At 41.2% G+C, this 16,569-nt stretch overlaps 1 protein-coding gene across 1 annotated transcript in view; it reads right to left on the bottom strand.

Moving 5' to 3' along the window:
* The window catches only part of ADGRA3 (adhesion G protein-coupled receptor A3), an 82,690-nt gene extending 75,870 nt beyond the window's left edge, over positions 1-6,820 (bottom strand). Inside the window, exons 1-3 of the mRNA XM_014548891.1 lie at positions 6,695-6,820; positions 4,857-4,867; positions 1,745-1,816 (exon numbers count right to left, since the gene is read on the bottom strand). Of these exons, the coding sequence (XP_014404377.1) occupies positions 1,745-1,816; positions 4,857-4,867; positions 6,695-6,820 (209 nt within the window). The remainder of the gene's footprint in view (positions 1-1,744; positions 1,817-4,856; positions 4,868-6,694) is intronic.
* Between the last annotated feature and the right edge of the window lie 9,749 nt (positions 6,821-16,569).

The following is a 16,569-nucleotide window of genomic DNA, read 5'->3' as shown; positions in this document are numbered from 1 at the left end:
TTTACCAAAAAAGGGAGGGGAAAAATGTATAAGTATACATTTTAGAGAATTCTTTTAGTAACAATATACAGTTCACCCTTAAACAACACAATCTGAACTTTAAGGCTGAATTGTAGCCGCCACCCCAATTCCTATGTGGAAGTCCTAACCCCTAATCCTTCAAAATGTGGCCGTATTTGGAGGCAGGGTCAAACACTATAGAGGGTCTATGCTTAAATAAGACCTCAGTGATGGAAGCAATAAAGTCCTGTGGGAGTTTCAATTGTGGAAGAAGCCAGTAGGTGAACTGGTCAAGGAAAGGTCACCTTGAAGTAGAGAAAGTGAAGCACAACAGAGGGCTAAGAAAATGAGGAAAGATTGATTTTCAGCAGCAAAGACGTTCCAACCTGTGGGGCTCCCTGAAGCACTCTGAATGGTTATCCTAAGTGTGTGGGTGACATGGGAATTTGAAACACGATCCTAGAACAGCATTTGGAAAGCAAGCAAATTAAACATCCATTGTGTAAAACTCACCAAGGCCAGAAAATGAGTGCTACCTGTAATACATCTGATCATAAGCAAAACTAGACCTAATTGCTAAGCCAAACACAATGATCACATTCAGAGATATCTGGATAAAAACATTAAAGTTTATCCAAACATTTTCCATCTTGGTGTGTGTGTGTGTTTAAATTCTGGGCTTCCTTTCTGGGCTTTGTAACCATGCAACTTTGGCTGCTTGTTCCTTTTATGAGGCATTCATGTCATGACTGAACTTCAAAACAGCATCTACACTTGAAAAGCCAGTGGCTAGCAACCTATGGTCCATGGCCTGTTTTGTAAATAGAGTCACCTTCACATTGATTCAGTTATTTGTTGTCTACTGCTGCTCTCTCACTACAATGGCAGAATAGAGTCACTGTGATAAAGATCATATGGCCCACAAAACCTAAAATATTCACTATCTAGTCCTTTACAGAAAGTTTGCCGGCCTTTGGTCAAACTAGTTGTTTGTTATTTTAAATTTTTATTTCAATTACAGTTCACATTATATTAGTTACAGGTGTACAACTAATCAATATATCTTATATACCTTACAAAGTTACATTTATATACCTTACAAAGTTACCACCCCAATAAATCTGGTTCCCATCTTACACCATATATAGTTATTACAATATTGGCTGTATTTCCTATGCTGTACTTTACATCCCCATAACTGTTTTTACAACTGACAATTTATAGTTCTTAATTTCTTTCAACCTCCTCCTCACTCATCCTCTTAATCCCGCTCCAACCATCAATTTCTTCTCTGTATCTCTGAGTTTGTTTGTTTATTTAGGTTGTTCATCTGTTGTGTTTTTCTGATTCCATACATAAGTGAAATCATGACTAGTTGTTTTTAAAATTCAATTCTTAAAATTTCTCCTAATAAATCATTGGAAAAACTAAATTTTTATTTTGAAAAGTTGGGATTGTAGAACTAGATTAACAATAAAAACATTTTAAGTAAAATGACAATAACAGATGATAACAAAAGAATACCCATTGCCCTGGCCCTTACAGTATCTCAGCTGCTTAGAGCATTATCTTGATACACAACGGTTTCGGGTTTGATCCCCAATCAGGCACATACAAGAATCAACCAGTGAATGAATAAATAAGTGGAACAACAAATGGATGTTTCTCTCTCTCTCTCCCCCTTCTTCTCTCTCTCTAAAATCAATAAATAAAAAATGTATAAGAAACTAAAAAGAATACTCACAATCTTTCAAGGAGACTTAGCCCAGAAAATGAACCATTCTTCAACTCGGATATTTTATTGTTACTCAGAATCCTAAAAATGACAGAAAAATAAAATGTAAGTTGCCTAATATATGTACACCATCAATATCAAAATAATTTAGCTCATTGTATTTATATCTATGAGAAATTCTAAGAAGTCCTTTATCATTCTCCTTCCAATTTTTGAAATGCCTGACCAAAAGATGAGAAATTCTAAGAAGTCCTTTATCATTCTCCTTCCCCAATTTTTGAAATGCCTGACCAAAAAAAAAACAAAAAAGAAAAGTTTCTTTGTCTTTCTTTGAAAAACCACCTAAAAGAGCTTACACATCTGTCACTTCTTAAATTGCTCCTGTCACATTGAACCAAAAATTTAAAATAGAGAAGTCACCATAAAATAGCTCTCAGTTCAATATAAGAATAAAGAATGCCACATACATTTATATAATTAATCAACTTACTAAGTTGAATACTTATTTAAAAATTGGAAACTTAACAGAAAATTATGTAAGCACTCTATAAAATAACGGCCTTACAAAGAAATAAAATACCCCCTAGATATCTTTGCAATATTGTTTTTAATCTAACAGTATGCAAATCTATGTGTCTACGTGTGAATAGATACTTGTCACACACACTCACATACAGAGATAGGAGCTGAATCAAGTTCTGTTAAATGGAAGATTACACTAGCAAATGACAGAGCCAAATGGCTAACCCAGGACATTTCTGCTCCAAACCCCATGTTCTCCAACTACTCCATGCTGGTCAAGAGAGGCACTGCTGGTATCTTGGGCAGAAAATTCTCCATCACACTCAGGGCTACACAAATTCTGGGGCACCCTTCATAGTGGGTCCAAGGTGGAGTGGTGACCCCTCCCTCCCAGACAGGGCAACACGCACGTCTATGTACATACACATGTAACACAATGCCTGCGCCCTAACATTTCAGGTATATTTTCACTCTCTACTTTCAATATTCTAAAAATGTATTAAAATAAAAACACCCATTTGGCATCTAATTTTCTTGAGATATAAATGTGTTTTGTTTTGTTTTTTAATTCCTACTCATGCCGATTCACATTTCAGAGCCTGCTACATGGGACGATCATTAGGAGCTTCTCAGGTCAGGTACACCTGTGTTTGGAACCCAGTTCTCCAATCCTTCTCAAGGGACACTGATTTTGGGCAAGTCACTCCACCTCTCTGTAACAGAGTTCCCTCATTCATAAAACAGGTAGGATAATACCTGCTGAGTAAACATGGAAGGAAACTAGTGAATGCATGACACACCCAATGAGCATTCCTTAGGAGTTAGATTCAGTTTCCCTGGTTCTAAGACTCATACCCTCCCATTTTAATGTTTCTTGTAATCAAAGTATATTACTGTGTAGTGTTTGGCCTCTTCCCAAAGCTGTTACTAAAGCAACAACCAGGGGACCAAGAACACATGGTCATCAAAAACGTTCCAATTAAAATACAATGTAATGTTCTCTAATCAAAATTGCAAAGGTTTTTAGAAGTGAGGTAGCTGGCAAGGGCAAAGCAAACTCAGACGGACACGTGGCCACCAAAGTCCCTGAAGCAAAGCTTCACTGAACAGCCTGGGGGTGCACACCCAGGAGCCTCCATCCTGCTGTCCAGGCATCAACCCTACGCTAACAAGTCACCCAATCTGACAAGAAGTATACCTATTTCAGTGACCTATTTCAGCACGATTTATAACAAAGTTAGAAACTCCCAAAGAGGTCAGTAAGAGGAGATAATCGCATTGTGATATATCCAAACAACAAAATGTTACACACCATTAAAAATGATTCTTTTAAAGAGACTTGATGAAAAGGAAAATGCTTACTATCAATTACAACAACAAAACCGATACCATTGATTGAAAAGATTTAAAGAGACTTGATGAAAAGGAAAATGCTTACTATCGATTATAACAACAAAACCGATACCATTAATTGAAAAGAATCCAGACATCCCTCCACCCCCCCCCAAAAAAAATACTTGGAAGAAATACATCAAAATGATGAGACTTCTATTAGTTTCTCTTTTGTTCTTTATAATCTTGCAGTGTATTTTAAAATATCTAGACTATGACTCTGATTTTTAATATATTTTCTCAATAACTAAGCACAGCTCAAAACAGAGTTAATTTTGAATACAATCATATCTAAGCAATAAAACCATAAAGAACATTTTATTTATACTTTGAGATTAAAGACTCACATTTATTTATCCTCCAAAAATGTTTATGTAACTTATTAGACACTAACAGTAGGGCAGAGAACAATGGTGACAACATCCAGAGTCCAGGGCCTGAGCCGAGACCCCACCAGGAATGAATGGTTTAGTCTGTGACAGTCACTTCTCTAGGGAGAATTCTATGTCATCATTTTAAAGATGGAAAACATTAGACCAGAATGATCATCAAGCTGTCTTCTAGCTTCTCTAATTTTCTATAATTATTCATGGTTTAATGAGCAAAGCTGTTGAACTTTACAGTGACCAAGAATTTATAACCAATAAACCAAAAAGAAGGAAAACTGCCCAGTCTACTTGCTAAGCTCCCTGTTTCTGAGTGAAGAATGAAACCCAAATATGGAAGTGGCCTGGGAAACACGGTCCGGGCAGTGACCATAACACTCACTGCGCTCAGCATTATTTCATTCAGCCAAAGGACCTTCATTGGCTCAGTCATAAAGGCTTTGGTCCAATAAATGATAGATTTTATTGAGGAGAGTAAAAAGACATTTCATCACACTTAAAAAGTTATAACTGTAACCTTAAAAATATATTTACAACCTCCTGTTAATATATTCAGTCTCCACATTACTCGCCGTGTTTAAGGATTCTGTGCAAGAAAAACAGGATCAGTAGGAATAAATCTACCCTGCAGACAGTTTTTATACTCAATTCTGAAACGGGGGACTGCGGAACTAGAAAATGCATAATGTCATGTATCATTATAAACCTAACACCCATTCATAATCAATATTTTTGCTGACATCTTTGAAATTTCAAACTTCCTAGGAGGTACCTAAGTGAAAAATATAAAACTTGACTAAAGTTATAAAGTGTAGGTATACCCATTTCTGTTCTATACTAATGGTGATAACCCCACATGATGGATAGACAATGCTTAGGAGCGCTGTGCCGGGCTCGGGCCTCTTGAATTTTAACTCTGTAATACACGCTCCATGTCCACTGCTGTAACTCAGCACAGTCCCAAGGTGGTTCAGTGTATCACTTATGCTGAAAATGAAAAAAAGGAGTAAAACAATATAAACATGTTTGTGGTTTTGTTTTGTTTTATTTTTGTTAATCAAAGTTTATGGAACAGAAAGAAAGAAAAATTAAGCATTACGTGCTCTCAGTTGCTTGCTATTGCAGGTCCTGGAATGGAATGCTGCTAATAACACCCACACCCTGCACGGCAGAGGGTAGAGAAGAATTCTCCTTTTGAGAGGAAATGAAAATATATAACTCAAGAGCAGTACATATTCAGATCAAATGTTAGGAATATAATTATTAACGAAAACCACTGGAGGGAAAAAATCAGCTAAACAATCAAACAGGGTTATTGCGGTGGATGGCATGGGCGATCCTCCAAAAGATGTGTCCACCCAGAACCTGTGACCGTGATCTTAACTCAAAAAAGGCTGTTTTGTGATGCAATTAAGGGTTTCGAGATGAGATCATGCTGGATCAGGGTGGGCCCGAAATCCAGGGACAAGTGCCCTTAGAAGAGGCTGGCAGGAGACCCCCAGGTCTGATGAAAAGGAAGGCAGACTCAGAAAGAGAGGGGAAAAAAAAAAGGAAGGTGGGCAGGTTTGGAAGCCACAATAACTGAAGGTTTTCAAGACCTAAGGAAAGGAGCAAATAGGACTACACTTTAAGCTGTAGTACATTTTAAAAACTTCTTGAAAATTTTAAACCCAAAAGCAATGTTAAAAGATAAACAGCAGCTCTGGCCAGTGTGCTCAGTGGTTAGAGCACTGGCCGGAGCACCTAAGGGTCTCTGATTTGATTCCTGGTCAAGGTCAAATGCCTGGTTGCAGGTTTGCTCCCAGCCCTGGGTCAGGGTTTTTTCGGGAGGCAATCAGTAGATGTGTCTCTTTCACATTGATGTTTTTCCCTCTCTCTCCCCCTCCCTCCCTTCCACTCTCTGAAAAACAATGGGGAAAAAAAAGATAAACCACACACAGGTATAACTACTATCAAAAACAAATGGCTAATTTTTCAAATATATAAAGAGCTCTTTTTAAAAAATCCCTAATAAACTAGCAAAGGCCATGACCAGTTAAAATAAACATCAATAAATCATAATCATATGAAGGGATATACAATCCCAATCATGAGAGAAATGTAAATTAAAACAAAAACAAGATACCATATATCACTAAGGGTTGATAAAAATACGCTAACTTTTTTTTTCAGAGGGAAACACTCACTCATATTTTGTTATAAATCAGTAAAATCACTATGGAGGGCAAAAATACAAATGCATATATAATAACTGATCCATTAATTCCTCTTTGGAAATATATCCTAAAGATATACTCGTACATTGCAAGATACATTACATTAAATGTTGTGTAATTATATATTTATATAAGAAAATTCTCATTGTGCTATTGTTTGTAAAAGCCAATGACTGGATATTTAGGTTGGTTCCCATACTATGGGATAGGTGACAGTGGTCCACAAAATGGTACCCCATGCAGATGGGGGAGGGGGGTGCTGCAGAATTGGGGAGAGGGAGCTCTTCAGGTATTCATACAGAAAGATCAGTGACATACTGAGGAAAGAAGGCATGAATTTAAATATTATGTTTCCCTCCCTTGACACTTAAGATTTGCTCAAGGAATACAAATTGTAGTAATGCAATTTGATTCTGTGTATTAGATTCATCATGCCGACTAACACTTGTTATTGCTACATTGTCCTCAAGTACAAGGGAAATGGACAGCAGAGCTAAGCGATGCTTTTGAGTCACTAACCTATTGGGCATACGGCCTCCAAGCATGTCAAACTCGCGGACGGCAAACATGTTTAGGGCCCTAAATCTTTAGGACCCCCTCTGATACGCTAAAATGAGGAATGTTAACTCCTCAAAAGTAAATGTTTAGTGCTTTGCTTCATTTACCCCAGAAATGAAAACTGGTTCCACCACAAGTTCTTCGAAGTTCTAGTCCAGGGTCAGTCAACTCCAACATTCCACCTGGTCTCCCGACAGACCATCGGCTCTAGGAATGGTTTTATATTTTTCAATGGTTAAAAGGAAATGGTAAAGAATTATATTTTGTGATACATGAAAATTATATGAAATTCAAATGTCAGTGCTCTGAAAGTCTGAGTGGAACACAGCCATGTCCATTTACTGACATACTGTCTACAGCGGCTTTCATGTGATGATGGCAGAGTTGAGTAGCATCCACAGACTGGCTGGCCAGCAGAGCCTAAAGCATTGACTATCTGGCCCTTCGGAGGCAAAATCTGTCCACTCCTGTTTGAGCATACTCTGACCCAGTTTTTCTGCCTTTCTAGGCAAATGAAAATCGAGTGCTGATTTCTAAATGAATTCTTTTTATCTTTATTGTTGAAAGTATTACATATGTCCCCTCTTTTTCCCCCCATTGACTCCTTCTATCCCTCACCCACCTCCTGCCCCCGCCCCAGGTCTTCACCACACTACTGTCTGTGTCCATGGGTTATGCATATATGCATACAAGTTCTTTGGTTAATCTCTTCCCACCCCCTCACCCCACCCATCCCGTAATTCTTCCAAGCAAGTAAGAATAAGAGAGTATCTACTGGACTCCAAAACTCCCCATCAATTTGAATAATCTTTATTTTAAAATCACACTGAACTCCACATGCCATCAGCAATTACACACATTTTGTCCTAAGCATTATTTGATTACTCACCAATGTGTGCTCCTCTTAATGGCATTCATTTGTTCATTCATTCATTCATTCATTCATCCATTCACTCATTTATTCATTCGGGCAGAAAAAAATTCTGGTGGTATACTTTAGTTGTCGTATGTCAAAAATGTTTTGCCCTCACTCTGTCATATCATCTTGTTTTAACAGCACTACTTATTATCTGAAGTAACTGTTCAGGGGTTTGTGTATTTACCATGTTTCCCACGAAAAAGTCAAACTCGCGAAGTGTAGAGCCCTTGACCATCACTGCATCCCCATGAAAAGAACATATGGTGGGGATATGCAGGGCACTGTTCAGATCTCCTGCAGCTGGAGAGGATCTGCCTCAGTTTCCCGGCAGGCCACGCATTTTGCAGGCAATGCCACCCGAGGACTGAGCACAGCGTTGGTGAGAAGCGCTCCACTCCTGGCCAGTAAAGACTCCCTGACGGACATCTCTGCACTGAGCTTCTGACGGGCTGGCCAAGACTTTCCTGTGACTGAACCTTAGTCTGAGGCCCCTCCTACCCGATCATCCTTCCCTCCCCCTTTCCTTTCACAGGTGCTAGACCTGCATCCCAGGCCGAAGGCTTCCCATGCCCACTTCTGCCTCATGTCCCTTTGTTTTCCAGTTGTTTCCCCAATAACAATAATGCAAGTCTAACCTCATCCTGGCATATGCTTCCCAGAAGGTCCCATTGACAAGATGCCCACAGTATCTGTGCAATGAATGAATGAAATAAAATTATGGCTGGATTTAAGTTTCTATGTTTGGTCAAAGATCCCTCTCTCCCAATAACAATAATGCAAGTCTAACCTCATCCTGGCATATGCTTCCCAGAAGGTCCCATTGACAAGATGCCCAGAGTATCTGTTCAATAAATGAATGGGATAAAATTAGGCTGGATTTAAGTTTCTATGTTTGGTAAAAGATCCCTCTCTAGTCCAGCTGGGGTGGTTCAGTGGTTGAGCATCAACCTATCTCAGCCAGGGTACGTGCCTGGGTCATGGGCTTGATCCTCGATCCCCAGTGGGAGACGTGCAGGAGGCAGCCAACCAATGATTCTCTCTCATCATTGATGTTTCTATCTCTCTCTCTCCCTCTCCCTTCCTCTCTGAAATGAATATATACATATATATATATACATATATATATATATATGTGTGTGTGTGTGTGTATATATATAATAGATAAGTATAATAACTATATATATATATATATATATATATAGTTATATATATATATATAATTTTTTTTAAAGATCCCTCTCTAGAGAATTAATGATACAAAACACTGTAATGCCCTGGCATTAACAGAAACAGATGAGAAGCACAAATATCAGTCCCCTCTCACAGTCGCCTTTCTTCTATCTGAGGCTCTGAGGCTTAAGAACATTTGGGGGGAGGGGTGGTCAAAAATTCTACCACAGTATGTCTAGTTTTCTTCTTTTAATATTGCAATAAAAGTATTCTAAGATACTTTTTTCAACATTATAACTCTCCTAAAATTAGGACCATCTTAACATTGATATCAAAAGAAAATTTCCAGCTGCCAGAAGAAAGAATAACTTATGAATTAAACCGTGGCTGTCAATGTTGGCGCATACACAAACTGTGGTTGAATTTTAAGTTGAGACCCCTAATTATGGCTTAAAATTTATACATTAAGGTTTCATATGATACATCCCTGAAATAAAAAGTTGTATAATAGGAGACTGCATATTCTGTGGCAAGCAGCATAATGAAAGGCAGCAGAAATGTTAAACCTCTCAGAATGTAATTCAGGAGGGGCTGGTGGGATTCCTTCATGGACAGCAATCACTCAAGCGGCTCGCATCTCAGCTGCCAGTTAATGTATAAGGAAAATAGTTCAACTTCCAGTGATGCATGATTAGAATAAAATTGGGAAGAAAAAAATAGTGTGTTAAATTAACCATGTAAAAAATACAAACAATACCCTATCTACATAAATATCCAAATTATATTACCAAGACTAAAGATGCAAAAACATAAAAAAATGAAGTCAAGGTCACCTTTATAAAAAGCTCAGTGGGTTAGGAAGTATGCATCACACTGCCAAATGATTATAAACATGTTTATCACACATTCATGGGCAGAAAAGCAACGGAGAAAGCAAAGGCATAAAAGTGAGTAACAACAAAATCTGTACAGGGCTTACGCTTATTATTCTGATTCCTTTCACCTTCATATAAGTTTAAAATTATTTTCAAATAAACACGGTGTTCAAATGATACTATGTATTAAGGTGAATGGTCCAGTGACTCAGAAGAGCTCTAAATGAGAAGGCTGGGTGTCAACTTAAGTACCGAAGAATTGGTATTTCATGGTGTGGGAGAAAGAAATACAAATTTTTAGAGAAACCAGCTCATAAAAGGACTGTCTCTCAGCTCCCTCACTGATAAGCTCTTTGGAAACAGGCATCTGCTCTTTGATGGAATCGTAGAATCAAAGAAATAGCAGCTGAGTCTTCCTTCTCCATGGGCTTCTTAGTTGGAGACTGGTCTGCTGGACTCATCCTCCACATCTAATTCTGCTTCATAGTTCTCAGCTTCAACCTATTGCTTTGAATGTTGGAAGAAATTCCCTGCTCAATTTTCCAGAGGGCTATTTTCTTTCTTTCTTTTTTCAATATATGTTTTTATTGATTTCAGATAGGGAGAGGGAGAAAGGGATAGAAACATCAATGATGGCAGAGAATCATTGACCAGCTGTCTCCTGCACGCCCCACAATGGGGATCGAGCCCACAACCAGAGCATGTGCCCTGTCTGAGAATCGAACCCTGACCTCCTGGTTCATTGGTCGGTGATGCTCAACCATTGATCCACGCCGGCTGGGCCAGACTACTATTTTCTGAGTTCTAAGCAGTTCCCATTTTCCTCTTGATCCCATCTCCTGCCCCAGCCAGAGCTTCCTAACATCACCACCTCACTGTTCACTTCTCAGACCTCCTCTTCTCACACCCCTCACCCATGGGTGCTCTTGCTTTATAAAGTTGTTCTCTTAGGTCTGAGACTAGAAATGACAATTTTCCTGTCCTAGCTTTGCGCTGATCATCCTGTTGACTTCCTCTCAAGTATCTGATGACCGCTGGTTGCCTGCTCACACTTACAAAGGGGGGTCTGGATTGATGAGAGTCCCTTCCAGCAGAGGGCTGGTAAATGATTAACAAGAGAATAAGAGTGAATGGGTAGAAAAAGGAGGTGGAACAAAAATGCCATTATTTCAAGGTTCAGAAGTCACATATCCTTGGAAAGTAGGGACACAACAGAAATCTGGGGTCCCCTAGGATTTCTTCTTCTGGCTACAACCCCCCACCAGTATTCTACCTTGGCAAGTCTCCCAGTTTATTGAAAACTAAGCTGAAGGGCTTTCTCAGGGAGGCAAACCCTGCCACCAAGCCTTTGAGCCAAACTCACCGAAAGCAGAGTGAGAGCAGCTGTTCGAGGCGTGCACATTCTGGGCCAGCTCTCTGCTCACCCACTTTTGTTGCCACTCCCTATAGATTCAATTCTTGGAAATCTTCCAGGATCTCGACAGGAAAATTCATTTTTCTAGCTATCCCCACTCTCCTCTCTACTGGGCTGTAAGTCCCTGTGCTGTGTAATGTCACCATCAATCTGATCCCATCTGTTTTATTTATACTACGTTGTCCTCAATGCTTCTGCACCACTGGAACACCTTTCTCATTTCCCAGCCCCGTTAGTTATGAGTCTGCTCATATTTTATGTGTGTGTGTGTGTGTGTGTCTGTGTGTGTGTGTGTGTGTTTTCTGTCATTTTCAACAGAGTTTGGGAAGGGAAGGGGAAAAAGGAAACAACCGTGGTTCAGTGCATATCCACTTAGGGGGTTGGGAAGGGGTCTTTTCCTAAAAGTAGAGGACTATCTCTTCTTCAACCTCCTCTCCGGATGCTAAATGGTTTCCCCCTAGAGGGCAGGCATGGTTTCCCCCTCACGCAGGTTGGCTGACATTTTCCTTTACAAATTTTGCCAAAACCTCAACTACCATTCACTGAACAGAATGATGACCGTTAATCACAAACGTGCCTGTTAAACAGAACACTTCATATGTCAACCCGAGTTAGAGCCCCAGGGTCCCTGTAAAACAGTCAGGCTGCCCCAAGCCAGCCCACTCCTCAGTGCCACAGCCATCTTGGTCCAGCAGCCCAGTGCCCAGCGCAAAGCAAGGGGGTCAGATGCTAGGCCTGGGGAAGCGATGGGAGGCTCTGTTCCCTGACCTGGTGACTCAACCAATTTCTGGTTTGGGATCAGTTTCCAGCCTCTGCTCTGTCCTAAGAATTACTGAGCATGAGAGACAATGACAGAGGGTAGACTGTGGATTACAAAGGACCTGAATTTGAACCTCAACTCGAGGATCTGGCTTCATGACTTGAGACAAGATCCTTACTCTTAGTCACTTAATGCCTCATCTCTAAGCCATCCTGGGCATTTCTGAGAGGAAATGCAGGGCTTTTGTGAAGGGTGCATGTGGCGGAGCACTTAAAGCACACGCTGGAAAGTTGCAAGCAATGGGACAACATCACAACCAGAAAATGGTAAATCTGAGGCCCAGACTTTTCCATTCATCTGTATCCACTGCTGACCAACCACCCAGGCCACTACGTCGCCTTCTGACAAAATCTATAGCATCTGCTCTCCCATACAAAACTCTTCAATATACAGAGTGGGGCAAAAGTAAGCTTACAGTTGTTCCTATGGAAAATCCTATATAATAAAGAGGTAATATGCAAATTGACCCTCACTCTGTCATGCCATCACAAGATGGCTGTGCCCGCAGATGAGGCAGGGTTCCCGTAACACAAGATGGCTGTGCCCACAGCAGAGGCGGGTTTCCGTAACGAGCGATCAGCAGGGACCTGAGGCTGTGTGGGGCCGGGCTGGGTGACCTGGGGCTGCAGCCCCCCCCCACCCCCCGTGGGGCTTGACAGGGGGGGGATCTGAGGCTGTGCCCCCCACCTGGTGGGGCTTGACGGGAGCCCTGAGGCTGTGCTCCCCACCCGGCAGGGCTTGACAGGGGACCTGAGGCTGCGCCGGCCGGGTCTGGATCTCACCCAATGGGGGTAGGGCTGGCCGGTCTGGGTCCTCGCACAATTTTGAGGCACTGTGTGTGGGCGGGGACTTGACTCTGGGTCCCGCAGCATGCCCCCAGACTCTGACAGGAGGGAGATTTTCATATACATTTTACTAATTTTCTTTCATCTCTGACACTTCTATTATAGAGAAAGGGCAAATAGCAATATTAAAATATTTCCTCCAATTAATTCCCTTTTAATGTGCATGGATTTCGTGCACCGGGCTACTAGTAATACAATAAATAAGGGATAATACAAGAATACACTCTGTTTCACATACTCACAACTGTAAGCCCACTTTGTCCTCCTACCCTCCCCCCCATTTTTTTCTATAGATCTGGTGAATTGGGGGAGAGTTCCGTATACCCACCTGCCCTCTTGGAGCTGTATGCAATACCAACTTCTCTCTACGCAAGTGAACAGTTATTCAAAATGAGACAGCAAGTCAAAGATATAGACAGCTAACATCCTACTTGAGGGTCACAATATAGTTTATCATCAAACAGACACCTGGGACTAAAAGGAGGTACCATTAGTATTTATACTAGGACAACAGGTATCAACCTGGGCCTGTGGCCACCCTTAACTACTCCAGTGGGTCATTAAATAACCTTTCAAGTCCCCAGGCATTTTTATTAAAGACCTGACATTGTTTTAAGGTCTGTTTTTCTTATAATTATTTCAGATACTTTATTCAGCAGTTTCATAAATAAAAAGAAAATAATCTATTTTTCTGCTTTAGCATTAAACAGTACGTTTACATGTAATTGAATAGCATTGGGGTGATAAAGAAAAACTAGACAGCTTTCAAAACTGCCTCAAAATGAAAAGCTGTTTATTAAATAACACTTCATCTTATCTTATGAGCAAATCAGCACCATGAGAGCAGGGAGCCCATATTTCAAGGTGTGGGTACGTCATAAATAACACTAGATGCTTCATATTTATGAATACAATAAAAGCAAATTTATTTGGCATGTTAAATGAATGGAGAGCTTTCTACTGAGACCACACTGAGGTTCTTCTAGGAGCTTTGATTTTTAAGCTGAAATTTCACAACTACTCATAGTATAGATCTGAGAATAGATCTGAGCACCTACTGTGTGCTGGGAGTGACACTGAGGACACAAACATGGACCTCAAGGACTAACAGCACACATGCTTCCAAGTGCTACGTGCTACCAGAGGGATGCAGGACGGATCCCAAGTGAATAGTGTCAATGTTGCAGAAAAGCACAATGATTAGGGGAAATGTTTCTGAACTTTATTTTTTTTTTTTAAAGTAGAAATCCAAAAGGCATAAGACAGGAAGAGAAAATTGTTTTCAAAGGACTGTCTGAGTCTCCTATTGCTGCGTAACAAATCACAGTAAACTGCATGCTTTACATCAACGCCTGTTTACTGGCTCAGAGCTCTGCAGGCCAGCAGTCCAGGCACTGAGTGAGTGGGCCCTCTGCTGGGCGGAGCTGGCTGCAAAGAACCTGGTCTCCAAAAGAGGACGCTCCTAAGCTAATGAATGGGGTTGGGAGGTGTGAGGGCCCGGAGATGCAAGTAAGTGCACCGCCTATGCAGCATGCTGGTCAGAGTCTCACTTGAATCGGAGTAGCGAAAGTGGGTCCTCGTAATTTTAATTTGCATTTTCCATTGTGAATTGCTGTTCCCTTCCTGGGACGGTCTGGAAACGTCCTTTGATCATTACACCATACTGGTTATAAGTATGGACTCTGGAGTCAGACTGCCTGGGGTCAGATCCTGGTTGCATCACTTACCGCCTGGGTGACCTCCGGAATTCATGAGCTTCTATGCCCTACTCCCTCAGGCACAGGAGGGATCATACTAATGATGCTCTCATTAGGGAAATATGAGAATTGACTCCTACAGGACTTAAAGTACTCCGTCAGGATCTGACACATCAGCAAACATTAACTGGCCCATATTTCTAATGGATCACCTGTCTTTTTCGACTAATTTGTAGGAATTTAATATGGGAACCAGCATTTTACACCGATACAATCTCCCAGGAATTTAATATATGGGAACCAGAATTTTACTCCAATACAATCTCCCAGAGATCCTCCGGCAACTGGTCCAAACCCTGGGAGCCACTCTCCATAAAATACTCGGAGAGCACATTTTGGAGTTAAATCGATTATTTTTAAAGGGAGAGAGTTTTCTGCTAAGTATAGAATCTAAATAATTCTACTGGTAAGAAGCCTCTTGAGACTATTTGTAAATTTCAGTGGCTGAGCCACTGTTTTAAAGTAGCTGTTGAAACTCTCAAATAGTGAACAACCTTGATAATGTACAAAAAAGCCATGTGATCCTAAGATTATAAAACCAAAGAAACGATTAATCTAGTTATTTACAGAGCTCTGGGCTTCCAGGGGCCCTGGCCAACAACGGCCCGTGTGCTGTCACCTTCTTGTCCCACCAAATCACGTGTCCCCGCATTTCCCTGATAAGCTCACACTCCTTCCTGACCACTCCCGATTCTCGGGTGCAGATGGGTGCAGACCTCCGAGAAACCTATTTGCCACACTGCTGCTTCTACCACAGAAGTGACATCATAGCCAACTCTGACCCCAAATGTAACTTTCACAACTGCTGGTGGAGTCATGACCAGGAACTGGACTGTTCACCCAGAGGGAGGGAGTTAGGAGGAAAGGGTCAAGAGGAAACTGCTGTGAGACAGAATTAGCCAGAAGGCTGGTGCTGGGGGGGGGGGGGGGGGGGGGGGGACACAGGCGAGCAAAAATCACCGTGTGATACAGAATCTGCAGGATGTCTCTAAAGCCTAGAAATAAACGGAAAAAATTGTGCGTGTGTGTGTAAAGTCATGTAGGGTATCTTCACCGGGCTAACGATATGTCTGTTTCCAAACATTGTGGACACCCTACACATTCTTTTGGTACTCAGCAATCCCGACAAGCAGGCTGGTTGACTCAGTGAGCTGGGGTTTAAACATCTATATTCCTGTGAAGAATATGTCCTAAAAATCTATACTCCAGAGGAAGAAATAGGGACATGCAATAATACAACCAGAGTTGCTAATCAGCTCCTCAAGTGTTCAGATCTTAAAGACAGGACCTCAGGGACAAAACTTAAAAAATAAAAATGCAGTTAACAGGAGAGCACAAGGCCCCATGTGGGTATTGCCCTGGGGACTGAGGGCAGGTCTCAGCAGGTGAGTGGGGACAATCAGGGCTTTGGGTGGTGAGAAAAGGCATGCAAGGCTCAGGCAAGATCCCAGGAGGCCAGGAGCTTAGGACTAAACAGACCCAACACCAACCTCTGCCCCCACTCCACCCCCAAGAAAGCAGTCCCTGCATTTACTTACCACTCTAATGCATACAATGAATGAGTTCTAATAGCATGATCTGAGCTTCATTCAATGTGCCTGTAAACTACAGGATTTCAAAAATACCTCAGTCATCTTATCAGGTTTGGTTTGCTTTTGTGGGATACGTAAAATCATAGAATTTCAGCCAAGAGTCCTGAGAGATGGTCTAGTTTAAAACCTTGTGTCTCTATCGGGAAAGTGAGGGACAGAGCGATGAGGAGTCGCTAAGGGTCACGATTCCTCTGTGCAGCAGAGCCAATGTGAGACCCTGTATCCGGCCAGTCTCCTTGGTGCTTTTGTGGGATACGTAAAATCATAGAATTTCAGCCGAGACCTGAGAGACGGTCTAGTTTAAAACCTCATGTCTCTATCGGGAAAGTGAGGGACAGAGTGATGAGGAGTCGCTAAGGGTTACGATT

Source organism: Myotis brandtii, unplaced genomic scaffold, assembly GCF_000412655.1.
Source record: "Myotis brandtii unplaced genomic scaffold, ASM41265v1 scaffold525, whole genome shotgun sequence".
NCBI classification, from domain to species: Eukaryota; Metazoa; Chordata; class Mammalia; order Chiroptera; family Vespertilionidae; genus Myotis; species Myotis brandtii.
This window is presented reverse-complemented; position numbering and strand designations above follow the sequence as displayed.